Source organism: Perca fluviatilis, chromosome 11 (assembly GCF_010015445.1).
Source record: "Perca fluviatilis chromosome 11, GENO_Pfluv_1.0, whole genome shotgun sequence".
NCBI classification, from domain to species: domain Eukaryota; kingdom Metazoa; phylum Chordata; class Actinopteri; order Perciformes; family Percidae; genus Perca; species Perca fluviatilis.
In genome coordinates, this window is record NC_053122.1 from 3,966,713 (window position 1) to 3,980,474 (window position 13,762).

Consider the following 13,762-nt stretch of genomic DNA (forward strand, 5'->3'; position numbering starts at 1 on the left):
TTATCTAGCGGACAAAATTTCGGTGCCTTATTTAGGTGCCACTTAAATTCCTCCACTTCTCTCTGATGCTCCGAAAACGGACGTTAGAGGGAACTGAAACATCGCCACACAGGACGCTAGTTAACACTACACTTAGCAGCAGGTAACGTTAGCCTACCGTTAGCTAGTTAACACTACACCTGGCAGCAGGTAACGTTAGCCTACCGTTAGCTAGTTAACACTACACCTGGCAGCAGGTAACATTAGCATACCATTGGCTAGTTAACACTACACCTGGCAGCAGGTAACGTTAGCCTACCGTTAGCTAGTTAACACTACACCTGGCAGCAGGTAACGTTAGCCTACAGTTAGCTAGTTAACACTACACCTGGCAGCAGGTAACGTTAGCCTACCGTTAGCTAGTTTACACTACACCTGGCAGCAGGTAACGTTAGCCTACCGTTAGCTAGCAGCTGGAGTAAACACGGTTAAAATGCTGACAGCTAAATGGTGTAAAAGTGTGTCTGTATTTCACTGGAGAGGATTCCAACATCGAGACGTACAACAGTCTGTAGAGCTGTTGTCTGAAAAACAATTCAGATGTTACGCTCACTTGAAATTCGCCTCGCCAGCCTCATGCTGCACGATGTGTTACCTTTTTCAGCCCTTCTGAGTTTGCAGATATGTAAGTGTTTGATGCCCCAAATGTTATGAGTGACGACTGCCCCCGTTATAATGCAACATTCTTTTATCAATTATTCTTCAAATGCTACCAAATTGAATAAGACACCCAAATTTAGAAAGTAGTGAACTGATCATTCATTTTACTTGTGAAGAGCGCTGTAGGGAACCATCCATGTTATTTATTTTGACAATTTGGTTGAAAGAAAACCCAAAATTCTGATATAAACGTTTTCAAAATGGGTCAAATTTGACCCGAGGACATCAGGAGGGTTAAAAGTGAGTTTGCTTCAGCTTTGTGACGCAGCATTTTCAAGGTGTAGCTGTATGTAAATGTATATAAACGCAGGAATTAGCAATAATGTACTTTAAATATGAGTATTTACGTCACTTACCTGAGTGGGTCAACAGGTTCTTTAGCTCTGAAATGGCCGACAGCACAAACTTTTAAAATACGATGGTCATTTTTCTAGAGCGTGTATCCTTTAAATCTTCAGTTTACTTATTATTTAAAGTACTACGAGTCTCAGTTCATGTTCTTTTTTTAATGCTTGTACACAGGATTCAATATTAGCACCATTTACCAGCCAAATGCTGTTAAAATATGTAAGTGGCAGGTAGATTTGCTTCACTTACCAGCCAACAACAATGCAGGGTTCTCCCGCCGTTATAAGCTTTGTGTGCAGCACCTGAAGCCGAACGGATGAAACTAAAAGACTTTTCAGATCTAATGATTTTTTTCGGACTTCTTTAGCTTTGATATCTTAGATACTGTATGGTGGTAATAACGGTTCAAAATGATGTGAAAAAGAGATGCAAAACTACCACAAAGGACCAAAAAGAGACACAATACAACTACAGAGAGACACAAAATGTATTGGGGGAAATTGCATTTTTTTTAAATTGAAAAACGACACATTTTCTTGTGAACCCTGCACAAAATACACACACCTAAAGCATGAATTATGGTCCTGCTGAGGCTCCACGGAGAGCTCTCGCTGTACTACTTTACGTAAGGGGCCTGAAGCTTATACTTGTGCGTTGGTGTGTGTGTCAATCTCTTTAAGAGAATAACAGAGTCGGTGCGTGCTAGTGTGTTATAGCGAGTGGAGAGTGACTGTGTGTGTGTGTGTGTGTGCATGTGTGTGCGTGTGTGTGTGTGTGTGTGTGTGTGTGTGTGCGTGTATGCGCTGCGCGTGTGTGTGTGTCTGTCTGTGTGTGCATGTGTGTGCGTGTGCGAGTGTTAGAGCGAGTGGAGAGCGACAGTGTGTGTGTGTGTGTGTGTGCGTGTGCGTGTGTGTGTGTGTGTGTGTGTGTGTGTGTGGTAGAGCGAGTGGAGAGCGAGACTGAGACACTGTTCCTCTCACTAGGACTCAAAGAGTCTCCCCTGTTCTTTCTGACCACAGTGGGATAAGTTAACCCTCTCCTTGATTTCATGTTGTTCATGGAGAAGGAGAACCAGGACATGAGTCGGGGGAAATGCAACGCTACCAAGCCACGGACGAGCGACGTGTAGTTACATTTTCCGAGAGGTGACGTCAGGCTACGGTGTCGGGTCGCTATCTCCACGTACCTCCGTACATACGTAGCCACGACGTAGATTTAACGCAGGAGCATAAATCATGCTTTAGTCTTCCACAAACTTTGGGAAAACCCTGCATTGGTGATCTATTGAGTGGCTAAAAATGTAACTACACTCACTACAGCAATCTGGTTGGTGGACAAAAAGTAGATTTTGAACCCTGGTTGTACTTTTACTTCAACATACTCTTAATTATTTATAATATTGACAAGCCATCAAACTAATGAGCCATAAGAGTGCCAAAAAGAATGATAAATATGTAAAAGAATAACAAAATAAATGTGGAAATATGAAAACAAATAAAATATAAAAGCATTATTAAAAGTATCATTCATCCTCACATTTATATGTTCATTTAATTGCTGAATATCATCAATATTTTTTACTTTTTGCACATAAAATACTATAGTTGTTTTTGCTTCTTTATATTCTTTTTAATTAATTAATTTATTTATTTATTTGGCTATACAGTTGATTGACAGCTTGGCTCCTCAGGGAAAAATAAAAGAATACAAATAAATAAATAAAAATAAAATTCTTTTATTTTTTTTATTTGCAAATTTAAATGTTTTTTATTACTTATTTCCACATTTATTTACTTATTTATTCTTTATTTTCCTTTTCATATTTTCACATGTATTAATTATTTACACATGTATTTATTTAATTTATTTGTCTTCATATTCCCACATTTATTATCTTATTCTTTTGCAGATTTATTCTTTTTTTTTGGCATGAAATATAAAATATCTTAGATTTTACTGAACTTAGTAAATAAAAGAGGAAAAAAAGACTTACGCTCAGGTAAAAAAATATCAAGGTAACATTATCATCTAAATCTAAAGTTTATATGCAGAAAAAGATAAATATATTAAATGTAGCAGCGGCAGCTTATTGTCAACGCAAGATAGAAAATATTCCAACAGCTTTGGAGACTAATGATCAGGATCCTGATTGTTCTGCGTGATTCAGAAATGTCATTTTAAAATAGGGCTGGGTTAAAATAATAATTTCTCCGATTAAAATCTGATATTGATTAATAATGACTAATAAATGAATGAATGAATAATAATTAATAATAATTAACACTTGGCTCACAAGACGAGACGACATGAGATGTTTACATTATTTTAAAGAAAACTTAAATTATGAAATATGGCTGGAAATATAGGCTGTACCAAGAGAACCAAGGTTACGTAGCGTAACCAAGCGTTTCATTGCAGCAGTAAACAAGGAAGGATTTATGACCATTTGAACAGAGAGAGAGAGAGAGGGAGAGACAGAGAGAGAGAAAGAGAGAGAGACAGAAAGAGAGAGAGACAAGGAGAGAGAGAGAGAGAGAGCGAGAGACAGAGAGAGAGACACAGAGAGAGGGAGAGAGAGAGGGAGAGAGAGGGACACAGAGAGAGAGAGAGAGAGACAGAGACAGAGAGAGGGAGAGGCAGGGAGATAGATAGCGAGAGAGACAGAGTGAGAGGGAGAGAGAGCGAGAGACAGGGAGAGAGAGAGGGAGAAAGAGAGACAGGAAGATAGAGAGTGAGAGAGAGACAGGGAGAGAGAGAGACAGGGAGAGAAAGATAGACAGGGAGGGAGAGAGAGGGAGATAGAAAGGGAGAGAGGGGGCATTGTAACTTAAACTTCTCTTACCTGATCGAGACCAAATCATAAATGTAATCAAATCGGGACTTTGTAAAACAGAATCAAATAGTTTTTTTGGGGAAATCATCAGTGGTACCCAGCCCTGTTTTAAAGCTGCTGATGTCTGATTATTCAGCGATACTGTGAATAACGATGTCTCTTCTCAGAGACTCGATGTTAATAATGAACAGTGTTTCAGGTTTATGTCTCGTCTTCTTTGTTGTGGTGCTGAATTATTAAAAGCAATAATAGAAACTAGAAGCTGATGTCTTTATAAACCATGTCAGACCTCGTTATGTATCTCCGCTGTGTGAACCATGTGCAGCTATGTTGTCATAAAGTAGGGGTCATACCGAAGTATGAACACACATTGCTGACTCTGCTGCTGTGTTACTGTTGTCAGTTTAAATTCTTGAAAAATGAAATAAAGTTGTGTGTTTATCGAGCGATCATCTTTGTGTGATCTGTGAAGTGCAACATGATCATAGCTTTCACTTTTTCTCTGTTTTGATTGGTTTATCTTAGGAGGGTGAGGTGTAGTGAGAAAGATTATTTTCATTGTCGATTAATCTGCCGAGTATTTTCTTGATTTATCGTTTGGTCCATAAAACGTAAGAGAAAAAATTAAAAATGACGTTCCCAGTTTCTCAAGCTGATGTCTTTATCAGGGGTGTCAAACTCAATTTCACTAAGGGGCCACACTGGAAAAAGAGAATCACATCAAGGGCCAGACATGTAGAGTTTATTGACATGCTTTTATTTAATCGAAAAAGTAAAATATCTTTGACTCAATTACTGCATGACTCATATAGTCTTTTCACTTACAGTTTGGTCCACATAAAGCCCTGAAAAAGTCAGCAAAAAAGTTCCAAAGCCATCCTAGAATTTAGCAAATAAAGCAAAACAATGATTACATTTTCTAAGTAGGATACCACCCAGCTGACTCACAACAAGCTCTTTCACAGCCTGAGTATGCAAACTCTCTGCTTCTGGTTCTCTGAGTCTCAAAGTCTCAAAGTAATTGCAAGTTGAAAAATGCAAAACTAGGTGGGCAAAAAATTATCGTTGTCAATAGAAATAGTTGACTAAACATGGGCATCTGTCGGAGCTGCAGCATTCATTTGTGCTCAAACTGCAGACTCTAGCTACTGTGTCTCCCTCTCTCAAAAACCACACCCTAACGACATACCTAATGTCAACATGGTCTCTTTTTTTTTTTCTCTCTCTCTCTCTCTCTCTCTCTCTCTCTCTCCCCCCAAATTAATATTAATAATAAAATAAAAATAATTAAATGTGAATATTTTCTAGTTTATTCTCTCCTCGGTGATTCGTTTGTTGCAGCTCTACTAAACGTGCAGTAGGTGAGCCTTATAAAACTAACTTTCTGTCATATTTGCTGAAACTGACCCTATGTTCCAGTAGAAATACATGAAGCTCCCTGTTCAGATGCACCAATCAGGGCCGGGGGGGTGTCTAACTACGTGTCATGCACACGCATTCATTCTCCCTTGAGGGAAGGAGGGGCTTAGGAGACCATTTGGGGCTTTAGCGGAAAGAGACGAGGGTCTGAGAAGTTGTCAATGTTAAATTTTTTGGCTAAGTCCTGGATCTTCACAATCTTACCTACAGCACCTTTAAGTGTGAATATTTTCTAGTTTCTTCTCTCCTCTGTGACTCGTTAGTTGCAGCTCTACTTAAACGTAATGACACTTTGCGTTGACAAAGGAAACCGAAGCGTCTTGAGACAGAATCAGTTTATTCATAAAGCGTGTTACATCCCTACCAGTCGGGATCGACCCCTGTGGGTCGAGGCGGTTCTGACATGCTGGGGTTCCTGTGGGTGTGGAGTTTTGTCCCAGTCTTCACGAACTCTGGTGATCCACTCGTTGTAGTTGGACACCTTGGTGTAGACGCCCAGCTTGTCCACACGGCCGCAGCCCTCGCCCCAGGACACCAGGCCGAGCAGGAACCACGTGTCCCGGTACAGAGTGACCATCGGTCCACCGCTGTCCCCCTCGCAGGCGTCCATCTTCTTTCCCAGCTCCCCGGCGCAGAGGACGTTGTCGGAGATGTTGTTGGACATCTGGCGGGCGCAGAGGCTGTGGTCCACCAGCGGGATTTTGATGATGTTGAGCACCGAGCTCATTTGAGTGCGGTTAGGGTTGTCTCTGCCCCAGCCGGACACCACGGTGAGCGTGCCGTTCAGGTGGAGCACCCGCTCCGCCATCTGGCGTCCCGGCAGACAGACGGGGACAATGTACTTGGACAGGGAGGTGGGCGTCTTCAGGCGCAGCAGGGCAATGTCGTTGTCCACCGTCTCGCTGTCGTAGTTCGGGTGTTTGAAGGCCTTCTCCACCTTCCGGGTCACCTCGGTGCCTTCGTCTTGGTAACGCAGGTAGTCGCCTGAAGATACCGATACAAGGTCAAGGTCAAGGTCAATGTCAACTTTATTATCCCACAAGCGGAAATTCATGTGGTCATTCATTACGCACCCTTGTCACAACATATTCTCTAAAAACATAGACACCACAGACAAACAAATAAACATGTATAGAGAAGAGAGTAACAATACTACAGAAATGACAAAGACAGAAATGACAAAGACAATCCGACATCTGACGTTTACGAAACCTTAAAAAAAGGAAAAAGAATAATATTTTCAGGTAGCTAAAAATGTAAACAAAATAATAACAAAAAAAAACTAGTGCCTTTAAATCTTTACTTTAGTTTTACTAGAGATGGTCTGATACCGATACCTGAACTTGCATATCGGCCGATACCGAGATGGATGTGATATGATTTCTAAACTCTTAATGTGGGAACGCAAACCAAAACCAAATGGAAAATGCAACGATGCTGCAACTTAACCACCGAATTGCACCGAGTCTAATGAATAGGGATGTACCGAATCCAGATTTTTGGGATTTGGCCGAATACCGAATCCACTGGTTAAGATTCTGCCGAATGCGAAATTGAATACTAAAGGCTCCCATCCTCAGTCCATTAACACAGTAAACGCATTAATGAAGTAAACAACGTCCACAGCCTCTAAAATAGTTAAATGTAACAACTTCATGTTGAATTCACACTCTCTTTTCACATTGTAGGGAAGCACATCGCTAACCAGTGTATGATGAAGGCATGTTGGGGGTGAAATTAGAAAGCTAACGTTGGCTAACGAGCAGCAGCCGGCCGTTCGGTCGCTCCGCTCCCACTGTAGGGAGACTGACATTTGCCGAGAGAACGGCTGACAGCCCGGGAGAGGCACTGTCTGGGTAACACGTTTTTAGCGGTGACTGTCCCAGGGGCGTAGCACAAGACCCTGGGCCCTATGCATAGGTAGTCCTGATGGGCCCCCATGTTCCTCAACACCCCCTCCCCCACCCCCCAAACAAAATACATTTTTTTATAATAATCGGGTCTCTGTACACATGAATCTGTAGGCCTATATGTTTATAGGGTAATAACTATTAACTGTAATGCTTGGAGTAGCCTGATAACACACATTTCAAACCTCCTTTCTCAACATTCTCTAGCCTACTTTACTGTGGTTACTACTACATTTTGTTTGTTGTTTTCTCTGTACCTTTACTTGCCAGCCTGCGTACTATGGTGTCTCTCTGATCATCTGTTAATTTATTTGGCCATAGTCCTGGATCCTCTGGCAAAAACTGGTCTGCACTGCTCTGCCTACTTTCCAGTTCCTCATCTCTCATTTCCACACTGTGCTCAGAGCAACACTCATGCTCCCTGCTGTCTTCACTCCCATCATCCTCAATCACATCTTCTCTATCATCTTTCTCTATGAAGGATACATGTGATATTAACCTCTTATCCTAATTGTAACATAATATAATAAAACACACTAAGATGTTAGTGTTACTTAACACCTTTCAGTCAAAATGGCTAAACATGGTTTGCTTTAATTTTGATATAAGCTCACCTTGTCTCAAATCCAAAGAGGATAAGGGGTCTGTTGGTACTCCACTCCTCTGAAACTGAGGACCTTGTGTTTCACAATGTTAACATCTGCTTCTACTAAATCTGACATAACTATAATGTTGACATGATATGTATCTACCGATGAGCTACCAAGCTACCTATGACACTGATTAGCCTATTATTGCTAATTATAGACATTATAGCCTATTAATTTAAAATTAAACATGTTTTAAATTAGGGTATTGCAATGGTGTGTTGTATGCAAACAGCATTGCTAGTGTAGTTTATTTATTTAGCCTTTACCTCAGATTACATGTATAACCAAATTATCAATTTGAAAGTGTATGTTCTGCTCTTTCAATGGGTTGTCTCAGTTCGTTTTTAGCACTAACGGTCGCGGAGATATTCAAGCAGTTTAGCACCATGGATTTCGTTTTCTAGTTTGTGGTCACCTTTCTTTGAAAAGAAGTCAGTTACCAATTGTTTCCCCTCATTTTGTTTTCTCTCCTCCTTTCTTTTTGGTAACCTGATTTGGCTTTCTTTGAGAATTTCTACAGCAGAAGTTTGCCTCCACCAGATGCTCAACTGAACTAACATAAATAAAATGCGTGCAGATGGACTAAACCATTTGGCGGATGAGACCTTAGATAGTCTTTTTTGTATACAAAATGTAGTCATTCAATCAACTAAGTTATTCAGCCAATACACAAACTTTACATTTCATCTGACATGCATTAAGAAATTTAATTAGGAAATGAACATATCCAGGTGAAATAAAATATATTCCAGACTTTTCAAGGGCCCTCTCTCCCCTTGGGCCCTGGTAATCAGTCCGATGCCCCTGGACTGTCCTTCCTTTGCCGTACCTGAAGTTGCTGCATTCTGGCTGCTGTCTGGAGATTCCTTCATGCACAACTCGTATTCTTTCAGATGTTTCATACCAAATGTTGTAACAGCGGCCATGTTGTGTATTGTTTAGGGTCCTCGCCACTACCAGATAAATCAGCATTGAACAGATTGAACATGTAGCTGGACTTGAATGGCCTTCTTTTGACTGAAAGTACTGCCAAACAACACTTTTTCTGATCACGAGTTCCATTTTCACTTTCTCACAGCGTACTGCATTGAACGCTCCACCTACGTCCACGTTACTACAATTTCGTTGAATGAAGCGCGGGGTGTCAGGCTTTGGCTACACACCAGCTGCCTGGACAGAGTGGGGGTGATGACACCGTTGCAAATGCGATGATGATTGGTTGGGTGGGCTGATGCCCTGCTCATGCCGTCTCACTGCACGCTCTGACTACCACTAAACACAAGACAGCGTAGGGTGACCAAACGTCCTCTTTTGCCCGGACATGTCCACTTTTTACGTACTGTCCGGGGCGTCCGGGGGGGTTTTATAAATTCATGAAAATGTCCGGTTTTCACTGTTTTTCATGGGACCAATAAGCGTGTACTTAAATTGACTGGCGCTTTGCACACAATGCTACGGTACTTTGTTTTGTGACATAATTCCTGAGAGGCTGCTTTGTGGGCGGCTCTGCGACGCGCACATACCCAGGGACCAGAGCAGAGAGCGGAGCAGCATTGCACACAAGATGCCGAAGCGTTGTCTGCTAAAGATTTCCCACCGTGGTCAGAAAACACAGGGAGACACTTTGTTTCTCTCACTATGACTCTAAAGTCGTACTCGCTCGCCGCCACTCTCTCACTTAATTCTCCCTCGCTCTATCACCCACTCCCACACACACACAGACTGCCGGTCGACACACAAACCAGCGCACAAGTATTAACATCAGGCTACGGCAAAACTCCGCGCGTGGAGCCGGCGTACAACCATAAAATAACTTGTCCGGTCCAGGCGGAGTGCACCATGTGCAAAGCTGGCACATACGTTTCAGTGTCTTTATTATTTATCTTATTACACTGAAAAGGTATTAAGAGATATTTTGTTGAAGCTGGATTTTCTAACACAGAAGAGGTCATATTTACAACATTATTTCATATTATTTATTTATTTTAAAAGAGATATTATTTTGTTACAGGTTTTTACAGATTTTATTTTATTACAGAAGTTATTTTTGCACCATTGAGGCATGTTCATTAACCGTTAATTAAGCCTGTCTGAATTTGTGTCTCGAGGTCGGGCCGAGTGTCCTCTTTTTTTGGAATCAAAATATGGTCACCCTAAGACAGCGTCAATGGAGAAGAAATTCAAAGGTAGCATTCTCGACCTGGAAGTACCGGCACTACTTCTCGCTCATTGAAATTAAAGGCAAGCAACTCGAATCTTATGAAGCCCCTCACATCAACACATGCTTAAACCTCACATCAACACATGCTAACACCACACTTGTTGCTGCTGCTAACCCAAGCCCAAATGCAGCTAGCGTGTGCTCCAGCAAAGGAGACGGAGCCACTCTGTTAAAACAAGCAACGCTCGATGTTTTGGGTCAGCAACATCTTTGACGTTAAAGATGTTATAGAACAATAGCATTATAGAACATAAAAAAATAACTTAAAAATAAAATAACTTTGCTGAGTAACTGATTACTTTTACAATGTGGTAACTGAGTTACTAACTCAATTACTTTTTGGGAGAAGTAATTTGTAACTGTAACTAATTACTTTTTTAAAGTAAGATGACCAACACTGATGATGTTGTCCTGAATCGTGTTGCTGAGTGTGATGTCAGCAGAGTGAACGCTCACCCAGTCGTACTGAGAACCGGAGGTTGTGTTCGAGGCAGTGAGCGGCGGTCAGCACCCAGCTCTCATCGATGAGGACGCCTCCGCAGTGGAACTTCCCTCTGGCGTTCAGTAACAGCACCTGCACACACAAAAACACACATTTACATTCAAATATAAACTTTTTAAAAGCACTGAAAACTTAAGTTTTACATTTTTTTTCTGTAACCTTCTATACTCGTAACAAAATGAGAAAATGAGAAGTTTGAAAAGGTTTATTTTTCGATGATAATTCTGTAAAACTCGGTCAATCGGATTTATCGCGACTGGGTGGTTGGATGAGTTACCTGCCAGGGATTCTCGCCCTTATTCCCCACCTCCCCTCCCATCACCCAGGGCAGCAGGCCTTCCTTCGGTTTGGAATATGATGACCTGTCGATCAGCAGCTGTCCACAGGACGATTGACCTGCCGGGGGGGGGGAGACAGACAGAGACATAGAGAGAGACAGAGAGACACAGAGACAGACAGACAGAGAGACACAGGGACAGATAGAGAGAGAGACAGAGAGACACAGAGACAGAGAGAGACAGACAGAGAGAGCGAGACAGAGAAAGAGACAAAGAGAAACAGACAGAGACAGAGAGAGAGAGACAGAGGGAAAGAGACAGAGAGAGAGACAGAGAGAGAGACAGAGAGGGACAGAGACAGAGAGACCAACAAAGAAAGACAGAGACAGACACAGAGAGAGAGAGACAGAGAGAGACAGAGAGACAGACAGAGAGAGCGAGACAGAGAAAGAGACATAGAGAAACAGACAGCAACAGAGAGAGAGACACAGAGACAGAGAGACCGACAAAGAAAGACAGACACAGAGAGAGAGAGAGAGAGAGAGAGAGAGAGAGAGAGACTTTCTTCACTTGTAAAACCATCTTTGAAACTGACGAACATCTTTACCGGAAAGATTTATTTATTTAAAGATATATAAACCAAACATTTGCTCACCTTTCGGGGCACATTTCTTGGAGTCGTCGAGCAGATTGTATCCGCTCACGCAGGTGCAGGTCCTCGTCAGGCCGTCCTCGCTGTCCGAACACTCGTGGTCACAGCCGCCGTTATCCAGCGAGCAGTTAGTGGCCGTTTGAGCTGAACAGACATTTATACACATTCACACATTCAACAGAACATTCCCTTATTTCACTGTGATGAGAAACTCAAATCTCTGTTGGACTCTTGGTCAGACACAAAAAGACATTTGAAGATGTTTTTTTATGATTTTATACTGAAAAAATGTCAAAAACTGAAGTAATCGGCATATTAATCTATGATTATCACATTTGTCTATGTCTTTGAAAATGAAAATCTATCACCCACGCTGGTCGCAGTATTTGCCTTCGTATCCTTGGTTACAGCGGCAGCTGTAGTCTTGGTGCAGATCCTCACAGGCTCCGTGAACACACATGTTGGCGTTACACTGGTCCCCATCTGCAAGTCACAGTCACATCAACATGAATACATTTCCCAAAATGCCCTGCAGGCGGCCGCTCTGACACCACCTGTCCACGCGGGAGAAACCAGTTTGCTCACAGACAGAGAGACAGATAACAACAGAGGACTCAGAGTTTTTCTGCTGCTTAAATCGTTTCCTGTGTCCACACATACACTCACCTAAAGGATTATTAGGAACACCTGTTAAATTTCATGTTAATGAAATGATCTAATCAACCAATCACATGGCAGCTGCTTCAATGCATTTAGGGGTGTGGTCCAGGTCTAGACAATCTCCTGAACTCCAAACTGAATGTCAGAATGGGAACGAAAGGTGATGTAAGCAACTTTGAGCGTGGCATGGTTGTTGGTGCCAGACGGGCTGGTCTGAGTATTTCACAGTCTGCTCAGTTACTGGGATTTTCACGCACAACCATTTCTAGGGTTTACAAAGAATGGTCGGAAAAAGGAAAAACATCCAGTATGCTGCAGTCCTGGGGGGGGGGGGGAAATGCCTTGTTGATGCTAGAGGTCAGAGGAAATGGGCCGACTGATTCCAGCTGATAGAAGATCAACTTTGACTCAAATAACCACTCGTTACAACCGAGGTCTGCAGTAAAGCATTTGTGAAGCCACAACAGGCACAACCTTGAGGCGGATGGGCTACACCAGCAGAATACCCCACTGGGTACCACTCATCTCCACTAAAAATAGGAAAATGAGGCTACAATTTGCACGATCTCACCAAAATTGGACAGTTGAAGACTGTTGCCTGGTCTGATGAGTCTTGATTTCTGTTGAGACATTCAGATGGTAGAGTCAGAATTTGGGGTAAACAGAATGAGAACATGTATCGGTCATGCCTTGTTACCACTGGGCAGGCTGCTGGTGGTGGGGGTGTAACGGTGTGGGGGATACCTTTCACCTTCAGAACTGCCTTAATTCTTTGTGTCATTGATTCAACAAGGTGCTGGAAGCATTCTTTAGAAATGTTGGCCCATATTGATAGGATAGGGTCAAACACGGTATCAGTATGGTGTTCCTAATAATCCTTTAGGTGAGTGTATTTTGGTCATACAGGAAACTGTGCTGAAATACAACAAGACAACATCTTCATCTGTTTTTAACGCTCCGCTTTTAAACAACATAACACGAAGGGAACAGGAGCTGACTTTAGACTTAAAGGACAATTCCGGCGCAAAATGAACCTAGGGGGTTAATAACACATGTGTACGAGTCGACTCTGGGACATGTTTTCATGCTAATCGAATGTGACCAGTTTTAGCGCAAAGTGGTAATTAGCTTATAATGCTAGTAGTCGGGGCACAAGTCTTTATAATCTGTCTTTTCGGTACCCATGTGTTATTAACCCCTAGGCTCATTAATTCTCCTTTATTGACTCACCGATGTACGCCGTCCAGAAATCCAGCTGTAAACACACAAAAACAAGACGTCAGTGATGAAACTCGTCCCAACACCTCTGCAACGACAACATGAGCTGCTGGTCGACCGCTGCCGTAGAAACTAAAACCCGCAAGACTTTTGGTTGTCTTTTTTGACATTTATGTGGCTTCCCCCAATTTTTTTTCGTAACTTTTTTCAACGTTTGTTGACTTTTTTGTGGATTTTATTTTTTTAGATTTGTCACTTTTTTTTACATTTGTGTCACTTTTTTTGACATTTTGTCACTTTCTTGTCACTTTGTTTTACATTTGTCACTTTCTTCGACATTTGTGTCACTTTCTTGTCACTTTTTTACATTTG

The 13,762-nt window shown here is 41.9% G+C and overlaps 1 protein-coding gene across 2 annotated transcripts in view; it reads right to left on the reverse strand.

The window, feature by feature from the left end:
• Positions 1-5,619: 5,619 nt before the first annotated feature.
• The window catches only part of proca (protein C (inactivator of coagulation factors Va and VIIIa), a), an 11,664-nt gene continuing 3,521 nt past the window's right edge, over positions 5,620-13,762 (reverse strand). For both annotated transcript variants that reach the window (XM_039817021.1, XM_039817022.1), the window contains exons 5-10: positions 13,403-13,427; positions 11,885-11,995; positions 11,516-11,656; positions 10,860-10,978; positions 10,537-10,654; positions 5,620-6,283 (exon numbers count right to left, since the gene is read on the reverse strand). In XM_039817021.1, the coding sequence (XP_039672955.1) occupies positions 5,652-6,283; positions 10,537-10,654; positions 10,860-10,978; positions 11,516-11,656; positions 11,885-11,995; positions 13,403-13,427 (1,146 nt within the window). In that variant the 3' untranslated portion in view covers positions 5,620-5,651. The remainder of the gene's footprint in view (positions 6,284-10,536; positions 10,655-10,859; positions 10,979-11,515; positions 11,657-11,884; positions 11,996-13,402; positions 13,428-13,762) is intronic.